Below are 16,830 nucleotides of genomic sequence, written 5' to 3'. Positions count from 1 at the left end.
CATTACACTCACATTGCTGTTAGGAAGAGAGTTTCAAGAATTTGACCCGACGACAGTGAAGGAACAGCAATATAATCCAAAGTCAGGACAGGGTGACATTTGGAAAGAAACCTGCAGGTGGCGTTTTGGAGATCTGGAGAAGGTTACAGAATTAGGGAAGCCATTAAAAGATCCAAACAGGACAAGAATTTTAAACCTCGAGGCACTAGGGAACTGTCACTTAACGTGGTTGAACGAAGACAAGGATGATGCATGAGCTGGACTTTGTGTGGAATAGGACATGAGCAGCAGAGTTTTGGATGAAGTAAGAAGTTGAGAGTGCAGAATTGGAGGGCAGGCAGAGAAGCTCTTGAATAGTTAAGGCCAGTTCTGACAAAGATATGGATGAAGTTTCAGAAAAGGGTAGCCTGAAGATGGAGGTAGGCAGTCATATGATTGAAATATATAGCATCAGATGTTCAGCAGAGAAACAAAACTCTTCTGTATTCAAATGTTAATCAAATTACTTTATATTAGAATCACTGATAAAGTCTGTGACTTGACAAAGGAAAATTAATTACTGTACCAGTTTGGGGAACATTGCAATGCACAAAGATGTTTGTTACTTTGACGCTCAGATTATAAAATATTGTTTAAAATTAAAGATTCTAGAACGTAATCTGGATGATTCTTGATTAGAGTTCTAACGAAGAGTCATTGAGACTTGAAACGTTAGCTCTGTTCCTCTGCACAGATGCTGTTGAACATAGCTTTTTCTGTTTTTGTTTCAGATTCTAACATCTGGACTAACTTTTTAATCCGAGGATATAGTGCTGGATATGAAAAAATACTTAAATGCTTGACCATTTAAAGATTTTTAAATCATTAATTATTTAATCGGTATCAATTAAAAACAAAAACAAATTATGTGTCCAATATTGTTATGCCCTTTACCAAATTCTTATGCTGAATTGCCAAACCAGCCAAAAACCTCAACTAAAACCAGTTTGAAAATACTGGAAATACACAGATTTGTAACCATCTTTAAACAGAAGATGGTTTCAACAATTGATTATGTAACAGAATGGTGAACATGCAGTACTGACCTATTATCCATTTCAAACATTTTATATTTTAATTTAGATTTCTAGCCTTTGTCTTCATTTTTTTTCTGTCCAGTGTTAAATTGCAAGATGTACATTTTTTAATTTGAAAGTGAACAAACAAATTATTCTCATAAAAATTGCAGTAACTTTTTCCCTAAGCTAAGAATGGATAAAGTTATTGACTCCTAACATTCATGGTTCTCTTTGTTATTCAAATACAGACATAAGAGGTGCATATTGCACATTTTTATTTGTTCCAAGATGGCTCCTGAAGCAATTAATCCACTTCAGAAGACATTAAGAGTCGATCATGCAATGTAGATAGAAGTCAGCAAATTTACATTTTTAAATGGCAACTTTCATGTTGCTTACTTTTTTGGGTTCCAGCACATATGCTGCAAAATCAATCTGGAATAATAGTCCAGGGCATAAGCAATATACTACAGTATACTCACAATACAAAAAAGATGCATCAAGGACAAAAGTGACATGTTTCAAAATAATACGTGCAAAAATCTAACAATTGAGTCCTTATGACTTTTCAAATGCAACTGTCAAAGGCTTGGAATAAGGAGAATCATCTGCAATATATGACCTTCAGAACCAAGATGTCTCTCTTCAGTACTTAAACCAAATTACATTGGAAAAAATGAACAGCTAAAGGCTATTGAATAAAGTTCACCCTTAATGGTTGATGGAAGGTTATAAAGAATTGGAATAAAAAGTGTATTGGATACTTGCAAGGGGGACATGGTTTTTCACAACCTAATACAAATTGCAACAGCTCCAGCTCAGGAAGTAGTTATTAACTCAGAACATAATCTTCGGTATAAAGCACAAAGCGGCAGACAGTGCCAGTGACTTCATGGGCAGTAGTAGTATGGAAACTCTGCTGCTTGGATGCGATAGAAACCATTTGGACAGCTGCAGAACATTTACAGGCTGCAGACTACTGGCAAGTCGGATTTATGACAGAGCAATTATTAATTGATACAATTAAAACTGATTAGACTGGCTGTAAAACAATAGGACATAATTTTGTGTGAATTTTGAAACAGTACTGGTGGTTATGCCACAAGTAGATACATTCACTAGCCTAGCAAAATTGAGGTAGCATCTTATCTCTGGTGAAAAATTGTAAACAACTCAAATCAGTCAAGGTCCTTTCACATGCAAGTGCTGAGTGGGATGTCCAAGGGAGAGAGGAAGTACTTCCAAAAGAGGACAAAAATACATCTAATATATAAGCAAATAAGTATACAATTGCACTGTAATGATTTATCTTTGATGCAATAAAATTTTGTACCATTACAAACATTAATAGGTCCCCCCTTAAATTAGCCTGATTAATCTGATTTTAAACCATTTGGAAAATTTTTTGGATTGCAAAGCAAATATCAAATTTTTCAATATGACTTGCACAAATAATATACTTGAACATGTTGGTTTTTGTAAGCTATGAGCATTTCATACTTTTGAATTCAATAACAGCAATTTTGCATCATTTTCCAAAAGATTGGTTGAAATGGATATCAAGAAACCTATTTGTAAAGCCTTCCTTCACTCAAACTTGAAGTAAAAATCAAACAAACAACAAAAGCATTGCAAATTAGTTGAAGACTCAAATGTTATTTATTTGAAAACAGATGGTGTACGAGTACAGATTAGAAAGTTGAAGATCTTGAATGCAGCATTGTCTTCCTCTATATTAGCCATACGTTTCTGTCAAAATGACAGTGAGGCTAATGGCGCTTGCTGTTATCAACGAGCAAGTGCTGCAGCAAATTCATCGAGGACAGATGCACAATTAAATACAGAAGTACAAAAGTTGCTGTCCAAGGCATGCTGCTCCTTCACTGCCTTTGCGAAAATGGCATCTTGCTCTTTGGTTCATCACTGAAATGCAGTGAGTGGCGAGAAGTTGCTAAATTTGCACAGTGGTTATGGATTAAACTTGCTAAATAAGTTACAGCTGTCTAAGCTGATGCAAGGTACCTGTTTTGGAGCCATTTGATGTCTGTGTATATTTAATTAAATCTGGGCTAGCTGCTGGGCTCTTTTAATCATGTGCTAATTGATAATTACTGTCAATTAGCTTCTCTGGTACTGAATATTAATTATTACAAATGTAGAGAGTCCCATTCCTTCAGGAATTGACTGTTGGACATTTTAAATGTGAAATTTATTTTTTAAGCTTTTCCTTTCTCCAAATCCAATATTTCTTTTCCCCTCTATTTCTCTTTCTGTATCTGACAGAACATTGAATTCAGCCATTCCACTTGACACTTTTTTCAGCCCTTGTTTTATGACTTCATAATCCTTCAATCTTATTGGTTAAGGGGCACACATTGTTTGCCCTGTTCATTCAGGTCCCAGATGCCTTATTTCACTCTCAGCGACGCCGTCAAGCTCACAATTTCAGCAATTTACAGTGCAAAATACCTTGAGGTTAAATGGGCAAGTGAAAAGCTAATTAACAGCAGTTGTCATTAGACTGATTCCTATAGAAAACTCTGGTCCATTGTATTTTTATAATTAGACTGCTCTAACGATCAAAAGTAAACAAAACAGCAAACATTTTATGTCACTAAATATGTTGCACACATACTTTTCACATCAACCTTGGCAGACTATAAGATGCAAAAATGATTTAATTGAAAAAAAATGAGATATTTACATGGTGGTCCATAATAATCTTTCTTCAAAGTAAAATTACCCAGATATCGGAATACAAATTTGGAGATATCTGTACAAGTGGTCTTAATATTAATGAATGAAATCACTCAGTACAAATATATTTTACATACATTATGTTAGCAATGCAATATTCCTGACCAAAACATTTGTCTTTCTCAAAGAAATTTGCATGCCTTAAAAATGAGTAAGATTTACAATGCAGAAATGTTTGTTGCATTCCTTAAGTGAAGCAAAAAAATATTTAATGTACCAATCACTTGGCAAATTTAAAACTTACCAAGAAGGCTGGCTCCCAGCAAGGGGAGGTGCGGTATCAAAGAGTTGTTCAGTTTTGTAGGTCCTGTTGCATGCCCAGCAGCTGAAATGGGTAGCAGCGATTCTGCCATTGACATAACTGCTGTCCCACCAAGAGTTGAGACGGCAAGTGCTGCTACTGACGATGATGTGGTGGTGGTAGTGGTTGCCTGGGATGAGGTTGCTATGGAAACCTCAGAATGATTAGCAGCATGGTCCGAGGGAGAGTGCAAAACACTTCTCAACAGATGGGGATTCAGAGCCATCAGTCCTGGGGCTGCTGTGACAGCTGGGAGGAGGAGAGGGTTTGAAGTAGTGTCATTGTTTGAAAGGTTTGGTAGAGGGTTTGTCAAAAGGGTTTCTGTTCTGTTACTAACTAACTGATTGCTATGCAAACGATCAGGCAGGGGCTGGATCTGTGTCACTGAAGGTGAAGGGTGGTTTTGCTGCTGTAATAAATCTGGGAGAGTTAAGTTAAAAGATGTCAGTGGGAGCATGGTAGCCTGTGCCTGGTTTTGAAACAAGGTTGCCAAAAGTTGAACAGGTTGCAAAGTCTGTCCAGCCATATCACCAGGGAGTAAAGTCAAAGCTGCATTTAAATTTGGATTCAGAATTCCCAAAGGGTTAACAGAGACTTCTCCCTTGCCATCTCCAGATGTAGGTAACATGTTCAACATATTCTGGTTCAGGAGCTGTTGTTGGTTCATTGCTAAAGGGATGGACAGAGAGCCAAGGAGGTTGGGGTTCAAAGGGTGAGTAAGATTGCTACTTGTAGGAACAGCCTGTCCAAACTGAAAAGCTTGGTCCTGACCAATGAAGGGAAGAGTGCTCCCCATGGGAAGCTGACTATGCATTGCATTTCCAGCCGCTGTTGTGACTATAACTCCATCTTGTAGAACGGATGTTGTCTTGGTAATGGCAAGTTGGTTGGTACCAGCAATGGCCATGGATGCTGGCTGGCCAGAACTACCTGAAACCCACACAGACAGGTTGAAGATGAGTAAAGTATCTTGACTCTCCGCGTCAGCATTTACAGTGAATGCAGGTTACATATCTATGTTTACATTAATAATTCAGCACAGGAACCAACAATGCAAGAAGATTAACTAGTAGGTCTCAAAAGTTGGTTTAATTCACCAGTTGCATCAGAAACCGAGTTTTCCAAAGATTACAAATTGGAGGGTGGGGGGGGGTGGTGGGTGGTGGGGGTGTAGAGACGTACAGCTCTTTAATTCAACTTCTGCTAATTAAGCTTACAAATCACAACCAAAACATTTCAATCTAAAGTAAAAAACTCATACAGCAGTCAACCATTTAGATCATTAAACATTAGAGTGAAAAAGAACAAAGAATTTAAGCTTTTCTTAGAGTTTCATGGGCAAAAATGGCATGAATTTCTACCTGGTGTTCCCCTATAAAAGGGAGCAATTAATTGTAAGTGAAAAGGTGCATCATCAAACCCTGTGAAAATCACAGGAATTGACATCCCAATTTAAATAAAAACGTTTGGATAAAAACAGAAAACCTAATATATCCTATTTGAGATTATGGAATTTAGAGGGGTGTTTGTCAACAAACTGGAACAAGAACATGTTCTATTCAAGTATTACACATTTGCCAGGATAACATTAAAGTGAAAATTTTCATTTTGTAGGCTGTCTTACTAGCAATAGTATGGCTATACTTTATGCTGGTTTAGTTTGTCTAAACATTTTTCCAAATCTCAGGCAAGCAGTTTCATTTTTTTTGTTGTAACTACCAATCTGTCCTTCCCGCTTCTCTTACACCCTTGTATTTGTTGCTTTTCTTTTGCAGCAATGAGGACAGACCTATTTAGGTCGAGTAGGTCAGTGCTGCCATTTATCAAAGGTCCTGAGAGACAATAGGGTCTCCCTTGCTGTTCTTTTACAGCCTCACTTGTAACTGAATGTGCAGCCACTGTGAGGCAGTTAGCAGACCAGGGTAACTAAAAAGGCACATTCACTGGAAAGCATCATCCAAGCTGTTTTTTCGGAAAATTAACATTTGGACGAAGAAGACGTGACAACCACAAAAAGCAACCAAAAAATGGCAGCTATGAAATTTTGAGTTGAAGTTTAAAATTAAGTGTTTGAAGTAACTGGTCACATTTTCAGCGAGCAATGGTAACCTATAAGCAGTACTAGCACAAAACATCAGCATACAGCAAACACTTGCTTAGTTGGCACAAAAGTTTGAGTCGTCCAAATGAAGTGAACAATGCTTTCCTCCAACCAGAGCACCCGGAGGAAACCCATGCAGACACGGGGAGAACGAAGACTCCACACAGACAGTGACCCAAACTGGGAATTGAACCCGGGTCCTGGGTGCTGAGGCAGCAGTGCTAACCACTGTGCCGCCATGCTTTAAATGCTGTACCAGCAAGCAAATGTTTGCTCAAAAACGTTAACTTTATGTTGTAGTTAACATTTTTGAGCAAATATTTGCTTGCTGGAACAGAATTCAAACACTGTCTAACACAAAGATGTCAAGTGATCACAACAATTTATAGAACAGGGAAAAGGGTGATTAGTTGCTAAGTCAACTCTGATTGGCTGAGATTTTGTCATAGCGACAGGAATTTTAATCAACATGAGAATCAAATGTTATGAGGATAAGATGGGAAAATGAAGATGAAGATCATCATGTCAGATAAGTCATGATCTCATTGAATGGCAGAGCTGATTGGATGAGTGAAATGGCTTACTTCTGCTCCTACATCTTATGGAGAAAGCAACATTGGCTTCCCAAGCTTGCAGGTAATTAAGGCACAAGCCTGCTACAGATTCCTTTTGTTTACAGAGAATGGGCCCCTGAATACGAATGTCACTTATAGCAAGTGTAAATGTTATGAACCAATTGGCTTAAATTGGTTGCTAGTGCAGCTATTAGTACACTCAGGGTTGTTCAGCAAGTGCTGTCCAATTTGGAATAATATCTAACAGTAAACAATTTGAATTGGGTTTTGCAAGTATGGACTTGTTGGGTACCTTCTATATTCTAGTTATTACAAATGGCCAAAGGTACAATTCTGGCTGCACAGAATCAGTCACCAACAAACTAAGGCACAATGGAACATCACTTTTGTGCATCTTAGGCAGCCCATACATGCAAGGATGCTGAGTGATGTGGCTGAACCTTATCATATACATTGCAAGGGAGCTTCTTACTCTAACACAAGTCCACCAAATTTTCTGGTTGTTTGCTTTTAAGCAAGGCCGAGCATTCATATTTGGCAGCAGATCTAATAGATACAAAACCTGAACTGCATTAAGAACCTAGTGCATTTGCTAACATCATCATGCCTGTTTAGCAACATTACTCCCATCTATTTATATGCATGTCTGGGTTGACTGAGGCCACACTACATCATCAGGCATTTCAGTGTGATCCAGGTACGTAGGCCGCACATCTTAATGATTGGTTGATTGAATCAAACATGATCCTCGAGCTGTCTGTAATAGGCAGGGCACAGATTATACTCAACCAACCTATGCTTACAAACCAAAATTCTACTGTTAGATGTGATTCCATGATTGGGCACTTGAACAATCACAAGCGTGCTAATAGTACACTAACAACCAATTTAAGATAATTCGTCAAGCACATAATGTGGTCCATTTGCTCGAAGTGACAGACATTGATCTGCAGGGACCCGTTCTCTTCTAACAAAAGGAATCTGTCTAAGCCTTATGCCTTTTTTTGAATTACCTGGAAGCATAAGGAGCCCCAATACTTTCTCCACGGCAGCGCTTGGCCAGAGTCAACTTGCCAACCAATCAACATGCCTTTTCTCCTCTAGTATAAATTGTTGCAATTGTTTTAAATTTGGCATTCTTGCTTTTCCCGACTGCAGGATAAAGGGCAGAATGGCCTCCTCCTCTATATGATTCAACAAAATGTTTCTCTTGAAAGCAATGTTTTGAGCAGTTAGTGGAAATTTCCTGCTACCCACATTTATTTTCTTTTTGCTGCTGTCAGACTGACTTATCAAAAAGAATCTTAGTAAGAAAAGAAACTTTTTGCCTAAAAGGATTGCGATTTTTGTAATTGAAAAATGTTTTATGTTTTCTGGCTAAATGATCAAGTACAAAGATATCAGTGTGAATTTGATGAATCTATTCAACTGCAGCAATATTCCAAAGATAATAAACATATTAGATTTGATCTGCTGATCCCAAAATATTCTAATGGTATTTACTTAACTGCAATACATTTTGGCTAATCAGCTCATTTGTAACATTTAAATGGTGCAGATTAGCTCCTTAATACTTGGTTTTGACTTGAGCATTTGTAAAATGAATGCAGTATCTCGAAGAATGATTCCAGTCATTGATATTTAAAGTGATCCAGACTTAGCATATTAGGTATGAAATGACATTAGTTCTGAACACATTTTGAACTAAGTGTTAAATAAGCAGAACTGAAGTTTCCTTAATGAAGATTATTGAGTCAACAAAAAACCTTTTTTCCAATCTCACAAATCTATAGCATATTGCAAGGCAAAAGACATGGCTTTATTTCTGCAGCTACAACAGAATTTCCCATGTAAACTGCATGATGGTGATAGCTTAAATTTAAAGTTTGAATAACACTTATGAAACTTCCAAAATTAAAGTACTTCTGAAAATGCCCAAGTAGCCTAATAAGTTAATCATTTACCTTTAGATTTCAATTGTCTATTATTAGCATTTTGAGAATACTGCCACTACCATTGTGAAGGGTGAAGATGCAGTGCAATGATCACATCAGTATGGGATGAAAGCCAGAATACACACAAACTGAAAAGGTGGAATATCACAATAGCTTACTAAAAGATCAGCCTTTTTAAATATAGAAGTTTAAAATATGCACAGTAAATAAAATATTCAATCTCTCCTCAAGAAGTGTGTTAATTTTATATTCATGAAAATTACCATAACTCTCCTAGAAACAAACATCTGCCCAGTGATAGGGTTGAGCCCATTTGCCTAGCTGCTTAGAATATTCATGTCTTGCTCCTGGCTGTTGCACAATTCAAAATGAGTAAGACTAATAGACTGAATAAACTAAAATACAGAAATCACCAAGATGCCAAAGCTGCACAACATTACAATCTGATCAGCACAAAAGCCACTGATTGTGCTATAAAACAAGGATGTTAATGTAGTGTCAAATGAAAAAAAATTAGTGAATTACTAAATAGTAGCCAGCATTTTTGTGCCATGCTTTAGTTGCCACTTGCTCTGTCTGTGGAACCTACTCCCAGAACATTGTCTGAAATTCTGTTTCTTGCAAGCAGAAATTCAAAACTGCATCATATTGGAAGCAGCAGTTGAAACAGACTAACTGAGGCACCAGTGCATTATAACTGTTCTCGAACCCTGTAAATATTCAGGGCCCTTTCAAAATAAATGTGAAAGTCAAGACATATCTGACAAATGTAACGCAGTGCTTTGAAGTAGGAAATGCAGTGAATACTGTACTCATGTACTCTGAAGGTTAGTTAATAGTTTTATCAGTAAATTTCCTATGTAGCACCTAAGGCACATGGTACTAAAGAAACTTTGCCAGTCTGGATTGAAATTTGAACAAAGGATGAAACCCAGAGAGCAGTGATCATTAGCCATTACATTACGTTTGCCAGGAATCAGTTTTATTGTTCTTCAAAATACATACAAATGTTCTGGACTTGGATGCAGGGAATAACACCAAAATTACTAATGACACAAAAACAGAAATGTGGTTAATTGTGAAATGCAATAACTTCACAAGGACAGCATCAAATTAGTAGACTGTGAAGACGGATGTCAGATTAAAATATGGAGAAAGGTGGTGATATATTTTGGGGCAAGCATGAGAAGACAGATGGTAGATGATAAAACTTCAAATTGAGTACAGGACTAAAATCATGGAGCTCAAAATACAAATCATTAAAATTGGGATGACAAATGGTAAAAGCTAGAAAAACCACCATTTGGGACCTGAGATTTTATAATTTCAGGATATCAGACTGGAGAAACAGGGATTGCTCTCCCTTGAGAGGACAAGGTTGTGCGGAGATTTGACAGTGAGAGGTCTAGGCAGAAAAAAAGAGGAAAACTGTTCCCTTTAGCAGAGGAGTCAACAGCCAGTGGGCATAGATTTAAAGGGATTGGCAAAAGAACAAAAGGTGACATGAGAAAGCATTTATTTCTTAATACAGTGAGTAATTAGGATTTGGAACGCACTACCCAAAATGGTGATGGAGGCAGATTCAACTGTGGTTTTCAAAAGGGAATTGACTGAGCACCTGTGAATAAAAATTGAGGGTTACGGGGAAGGGGTGAGGGAATGGGACTATGAATTGCTCGAGCAGCGAACTGGCTTTAAAGGCTTAAGGGCCTCCTTTTGTGTAGTACCTATTCTATTTTATAAACATAAATATTGGGTGCAATATACTAAATGTACAGTAATCACTGGTTAGGTTGCAATGTGCCCAGACTCCTTGCTTTAGGCAGGATGTTGGCTATGGAGCAGGTGCAAATGATTTACTAAGCTGTTTCAAGGTTGAGAAGTTTCAGTTTGGGGAAAAGATGACAGAAACTGAAAACAGGAACAAAAAGCTAAAAAGACAACCTAACAGACTCGAGAGATTTTGGTGTACTGAATCAGGCAAAATGGTCCTCTCATCAGTGAGGACATCAATTTCGATTGCAAAAAGGGAGAGGTTATGAGATTTTGCAACACAGATCATCGTTCAGGTGTGGAATGTTCTACCAGAAACAATGATGAAAGCAGAATCCATGACATCTTTAAAATATCAGAAGGCTAAGTCAAGGGAATGGATTACGTGGTTTGCTCAATAGTAGACTATAGCTGCAAAATTTGGCAATTCTATGATTATACACCAGAATCAATTTTGTGAAAGATATGCCCCAGGGGTCGGTGCTGGGGCCTCAGCTATTTACCATTTATATAGATGATCTGGAGGAGGGAACCGAGTGTAGGGTGTCGAAATTTGCTGATGACACCAAGATTGGGGGAAAGGCAAATTGTGCGGAGGGTGTGGAGAGTCTGCAGAAGGATCTAGATAGGCTGGGCGAATGGGCCAGGAAATGGCAAATGGAATTTAATGTTGGCAAGTGTGAGGTTGTCCACTTTGGTAGGAAGAATGGTAGGAAGGACTATTACTTACGTGGCGAAAAACTGCAGCAGGCGACGGTGCAGAGGGACCTCGGGGTCCTTGTGCATGAGTCGCAAAAACCCAGCCTGCAAGTGCAGCAGGTGGTCAGGAAGGCGAATGGGATGCTGGCCTTCATAGCGAGGGGGATTGAATATAAAAGTAGGGAGGTCTTGCTGCAGCTGTATAGGGCATTGGTGAGGCCGCAGCTGGAGTACTGTGTGCAGTTTTGGGCGCCGCACCTGCGCAAGGATATTTTGGCCCTGGAGGGAGTGCAGAGGAGGTTTACTAGGCTGATACCGGAGTTGAGGGGGTTGAGCTATGAGGAGAGGCTGAATAAACTAGGCTTGTACTCGTTAGAGTTTAGAAGAATGAGGGGAGATCTCATTGAGACGTATAAGATGATGAATGGGATGGATAGGATAGAGGTGGAAAGACTCTTCCCGCTCAAAAAAGACAGTAGGACTAGGGGGCACAGCCTCAAGATAAAGGGGGGGCGGTTCAGAACGGAGTTGAGGAGGAACTTCTTCACTCAAAGGGTGGTGAATCTCTGGAATTCTCTGCCCGTTGAAGTGGTGGAGGCTGCCTCGCTAAATATTTTTAAGAAGCGGGTTGATGGGTTTTTGATAAGAGAGGGGATTAAGGGTTATGGGGAGAGGGCGGGAAAGTGGAACTGAGCCACGACAGATCAGCCATGATCTTATTGAATGGCGGGGCAGGCTCGAAGGGCCAGATGGCCTACTCCTGCTCCTATTTCTTATGTTCTTATGTTCTTATGTCCCTATGACAGCTCTCTTCAGCTGCATTATCACATGGTCTTGTAAATCAAACCAATTCATGGGAAGCCTTAAATATCAAATTTAGATCAGATGGAGGCCAAATTCCAATAGGGCTTACATTGTTTAATTCCTATTTGTTTTTACTCTGCATCGAAAATTATAGCAACACTGCATTTCTACAAAAATAAATTCCATGCATCATTTCCAAACCTTGGTTAAACTAAACTATATCAACAATTCTTGGAATGCACGTTTGTTATTTTTCATAATTCAGCATTAGACAGTTATTCAACAGCAACAGCACAATCTTCATAACGAAGCCAGGCAGGCCATTTCTCCCTTTCGTTTAAGTGAGTCTCCCTAGTCTTAAATTTCCTGGTACTGTATAGATCAAAAATGTGCAAGATTGAAGAGAAAACAGGCATCGTGCTGTTGCAACTTAGATCCCATGACTTTCCTTGAGTGGGAGAACAAAGGGGAAGAAAAAGTGGCTCACATCACAAGTACTGGTGAGAAATACAGAATTCACACTCTTTTGTTTTTTCGTTATGGAGTCTTGAGTAATCTAGTAAACAGAGGTGCTGCCGACAGTTAAAATTCTGCATCCTACTAGCGGCACGTTTTCATCATAGAATCCCCACAATGCAGAGGGAGACCATTTGGCCCATTAAGCGTGCACCTACTCTTTTCCAGAACCCCCCCACCCCACCCCAGCCTCCACCACCCTATCCACCCAACCTTGCGCATTTACCATGGCTAATCCACCTAAGATGCTTAATGATCAACAATGATTAGAAAATTACAAGCTGAGAATGGCATAAATCAGCAAAAGCCCCAGTGTTTACTCTGCACGTCAATTTATATATTTTCCTATTTGATATCCATTTTTCCTCATACTTATCTGTGAATCACCTTTGAATATTCTTTATAATAAAGGCACTTAAAATGCTCGTTTTTATACATTAAAGTACAAAAAAATCTGAAACGGATTGAAAATGCTATTTCACTTCAGGGTCAAATGCTTTTTCCAGGTTGCAAAACAGCCATATTTTTTACCCCAACTACAAGAACATTTCGGTAAAGTACATTTCCAATGCTGATGATCAACTGCATAGAAACAAAACAATACGTTTATCAAAATCTCAGTATCAAATTGGCTAGACCTCTAGATTTTTGAAAAAAAACTACTCAAGATTCCAAAATACTATATCGAGCTGACCAGCCAATTTACAAGTCACTATTCTTGTATGAAATGCTCAGTTCAGTCTGAATGCTTGCACCTATATAATTTGTATTGTTTTTACAAGAGTAGAAGAGTATTACCGTGGAGAGTTTGAATGGTCATGAAGATTAAGGAAGGGATTACCATATTAAAGTGAAAATTGGCGTAATGACTCATGGCACCCAGACTCTGAACTGTGATCAATTCCAGTGGCATGCATACATGGAATCATAGAAACCCTGCAATACAGAAGGAGGCCATTCAGCCCATCATGTCTGCACCAACAACAATCCCACCCAGAGCCTATCCCCATTGCTCCACACATTTACCTCACTAATCCCTCTAACCTCCGCACTCTGGGACACCAATGAACAATTTAGCATGGCCAATCAACTTATCTCACACATCTCTCGTGATAAATCAGGGAACCCAAGCTAAAAAGGATGCATAGAATAAATATTTGAATCATCTTATTTAATTTTAGATATAAAAATACTTGAGCAATATGTAAAGCTAAACATTTTACAAGTATTGCCATTTGCAAGAATATACCTTGTCTCTTTGGCTTTTATCACATGCTTTTAAACTGCATTCTGTAGTACATTTTAAATTAGGTTATTTGAAATAAACTACTCAAACATCTCATTCATATTAAAAAATATTTTCAGTTATGCTTGCAATGATCCAGAAAAAAATAATTTCCGTGTGCAGCCTTGTTTTCACAAGGGCTGAGTGCAAACTTAATATGTAAATTATGTTGGGTTTCTCAAGAAATCAAGGAAGAAATGATTTGCTTTTCATTTTGTTATTCTGTATCAGTCAGATTGGAATAAATGAATGATTACTCAAGTGAGATTAATGAACAAGGCAATCTTTCAACACTGGATAATGCTTATAATAATTTAGAATCATAGAATACCTACAGTGCAGAAGGAGGCCATTTGGCCCATCAAGTCTGCGCCAAAATAATCCCACCCAGGCTCTATCCCCATAACCCTCTGCATTTACCCCGTCAATCCTCTGAACTTATAAATCTTGGGACAGTAAGGGGCAATTTAGCATGACCAATCCACCTAACCATCTTTGGACTATGGGAGGAAACTGGGGTACCCCAGAAGAAGCCCATGCAGTCACAGGAGAATGTGCAAACTCTGAACAGGCTAGAATTGAACCTGAGTTTCTGGCACAATACTAATCACAGTGCTGCCCCACTGGAACCACAAAATTAAACACCACTTTTTCACATCACTTGACTCTGTGCTGCCTAAACTCATCTGTTGCTGGAACTATTTCCAAACCTTTCTCAACATAGTCCAATGTTCTCCTAGCTGCCTTCCACCCTACAAAAATTGAAGTTCATCCAAAACTCAACTGCCCATATCTTGTGACGAATCCTTAATTAATGGTTCACGGTAATATTTTTAAAATAATGTTTAGTCCTTGGAAGATTAATGTTTTGACAATGGAAAAAAACTGAATAAATGCAACTAAAGCAGTTTGATGTCTATTATACCTAAAAGGTCAGTGCCATGTTGACTTAAGAGATCAGCCACTGTAAAGGTATAAAATAGAAAGAGGGCTTATTTAACTGGAGGTGCAGTATCTACTCTGCAAAGAAGTGCAGTACAGAGAGATGTTTTGTTTTGATAAATGGAGCTAAGTTATTTTAAAAGCATTCAGTGAACTCTGAAAAGTTACTTTGCCATGCAAATGGGTGAGACAGGTGGTTGTTCTTGGTTTGTTTAAAACCGAGGAGTCTTGTTACTTTATTGCCCTGTTGGGTAACTGGGATTTCCAACTTTTAGTCTACTTTGAACAAAAAGTTACTGGTCCCTAACTGAATCGTAATTTTAACTCAATCAAGTCCCATCCATGCATCATTTCCCCTTGTTGACCTACTTTAGTTTTTCTGGTCCTGTAAAGCCTTAATTTTACAATTTTCATTCTTGTTTTCAAATTACTTTATGATCTCGTTCCCTTCAATTGCTGTAACCACCGCTAATATTAAAAGTCTCAAGTCTCTAATTCTGGCATTTTCTAAATTCCCAGCTGTAATTATTCTACTGCTGGCTGCTGTGCTTTAAACTGGCTAGGCCTTAAATTATTCCTCATATACAAATATCTTTTTCATCAAATGTTTTGTCTTTCAGTTTTACATAGCCTAAGAACAATATGTTGAGTTATATAACTCAAAGATGGCATACTTGTATTTGTGGTTCTAATAGTGGAAGTGGTTCTGATGATTAATGAAGAGTGTGGCAGTATTTCATCAAAAGCATATTGGCACAAGAATGCTAACCAAGTCCTCTGAAAACACTTGTCTAATCAGGAACATTTGCAATTTCCTGACACACATTTCATTTGTGTTATTGTTAGATATATAAAAGTTAAATAATACATTTTAAAAGGTTGTTACCTGTAGTAACTACAGAGCATCCAAAATCAGCCATCACTAGTGGTACATAAGAGACAAATATCAATGACCTATTAATTTAGAAAATTATAAATGGATTTGGTCCATCATTTCCCTGCTATCTCTCTGCAAGAGAGATACAAAATCTTGAAGTGATTTGACAGAGTGGACTCCGAGGGGATGTTTCCCCTTATGTGCATGTATTTAGGAGGAGAAGGAGAATGTGGCGTGGGGCTAGTCTTGAAATAGGGGACTGTTAAAAAAAAGTCTGCTATTTGTAACAGAGGTATGGAGAAGTTTCTTTTCTCAGGTCATTGGTCTGTGGAATCTTCTTCCCCAGATATCAATGGAGGTTATGTCATTGAATATATACAAGGCTGAGATAGATAATTTTTTGATGAACAAGAGTGTCAAAGGTTGGAGTGACAGACAGAAAAGAGAAGTTGAGATCACATCGTATTGCATTCTTGTGTGATGTTCAACTGACCTATTCCCATTCTCCCACCTTTTCCCCCTTGGTTACGCAAATATTTTCTCTTCAGATTCCATTTTTTTGATTTTTCATTGTCACATGCACTGGGATGCAATGAAAAGTATTGTTTCCTGTGTGCTAGACAGACAAAACATATGATTCATAGAGTACATAGGTGAGGAGGAGGGTGCACAGTGCAGTACAGTCATAGTTAGGATGCAGAAAAAGATCAGCTTAATTAATGTATGGTAGGTCCATTCAAGAATCTGATGGCAGCAGGGAAGAAGCTGTTCTTCAATCAATTGGTTGGTGATCTGGGACTTTTATATCTATCTTTTTCCTGACAGAAGGCAGCAGAAGAATGTCCGGGGTGCGTGAGGTCCTTGATTATGCTGGCTACTTTTCTGAGGGAGCAGGAAGTGCAGACTGAGTCAATGGATGCTAGGTTGGTTTGGGTGATGGAGTGGGCTACATTCGTAACCCTTAGTTTCTTGTGATCTCGATTACAACAGAACCCATACCAAGCTCTGATACATCTGGAAAGGATGCTTTCTATGGTATATCTGTAAAAATTGGAGATAGTCATAGCAGTCATGCTGAATTTCCTTGGCCTCCTGAACAACTAGAGTTGGTGGGCTTTCTTAACTATAGAATCAGCATGGCAGGACTAGGAGAGGCTATTGGTGATCTGGACACGTAGAAATCTCAA

At 38.4% G+C, this 16,830-nt stretch overlaps 1 protein-coding gene across 3 annotated transcripts in view; it reads right to left on the bottom strand.

The window, feature by feature from the left end:
- The window catches only part of mbd5 (methyl-CpG binding domain protein 5), a 218,560-nt gene that overhangs the window by 51,362 nt on the left and 150,368 nt on the right, over positions 1–16,830 (bottom strand). For 2 of the 3 annotated variants that reach the window (XM_080199390.1, XM_080199391.1), the window contains one exon: positions 4,060–5,046. The exons of the other annotated variant lie outside the window; for it this stretch is intronic. In XM_080199390.1, coding sequence (XP_080055516.1) covers positions 4,060–5,046 — 987 coding nt within the window. The remainder of the gene's footprint in view (positions 1–4,059; positions 5,047–16,830) is intronic. 3 annotated transcript variants of the gene reach the window in all.

Source organism: Carcharhinus amblyrhynchos, chromosome 11 (assembly GCF_965287045.1).
Source record: "Carcharhinus amblyrhynchos chromosome 11, sCarAmb.v2.hapA, whole genome shotgun sequence".
Lineage (NCBI taxonomy): Eukaryota > Metazoa > Chordata > Chondrichthyes > Carcharhiniformes > Carcharhinidae > Carcharhinus > Carcharhinus amblyrhynchos.
Note: the sequence above shows the minus strand (reverse complement) of the source record. Positions and strands in the feature narration are given on the sequence as shown.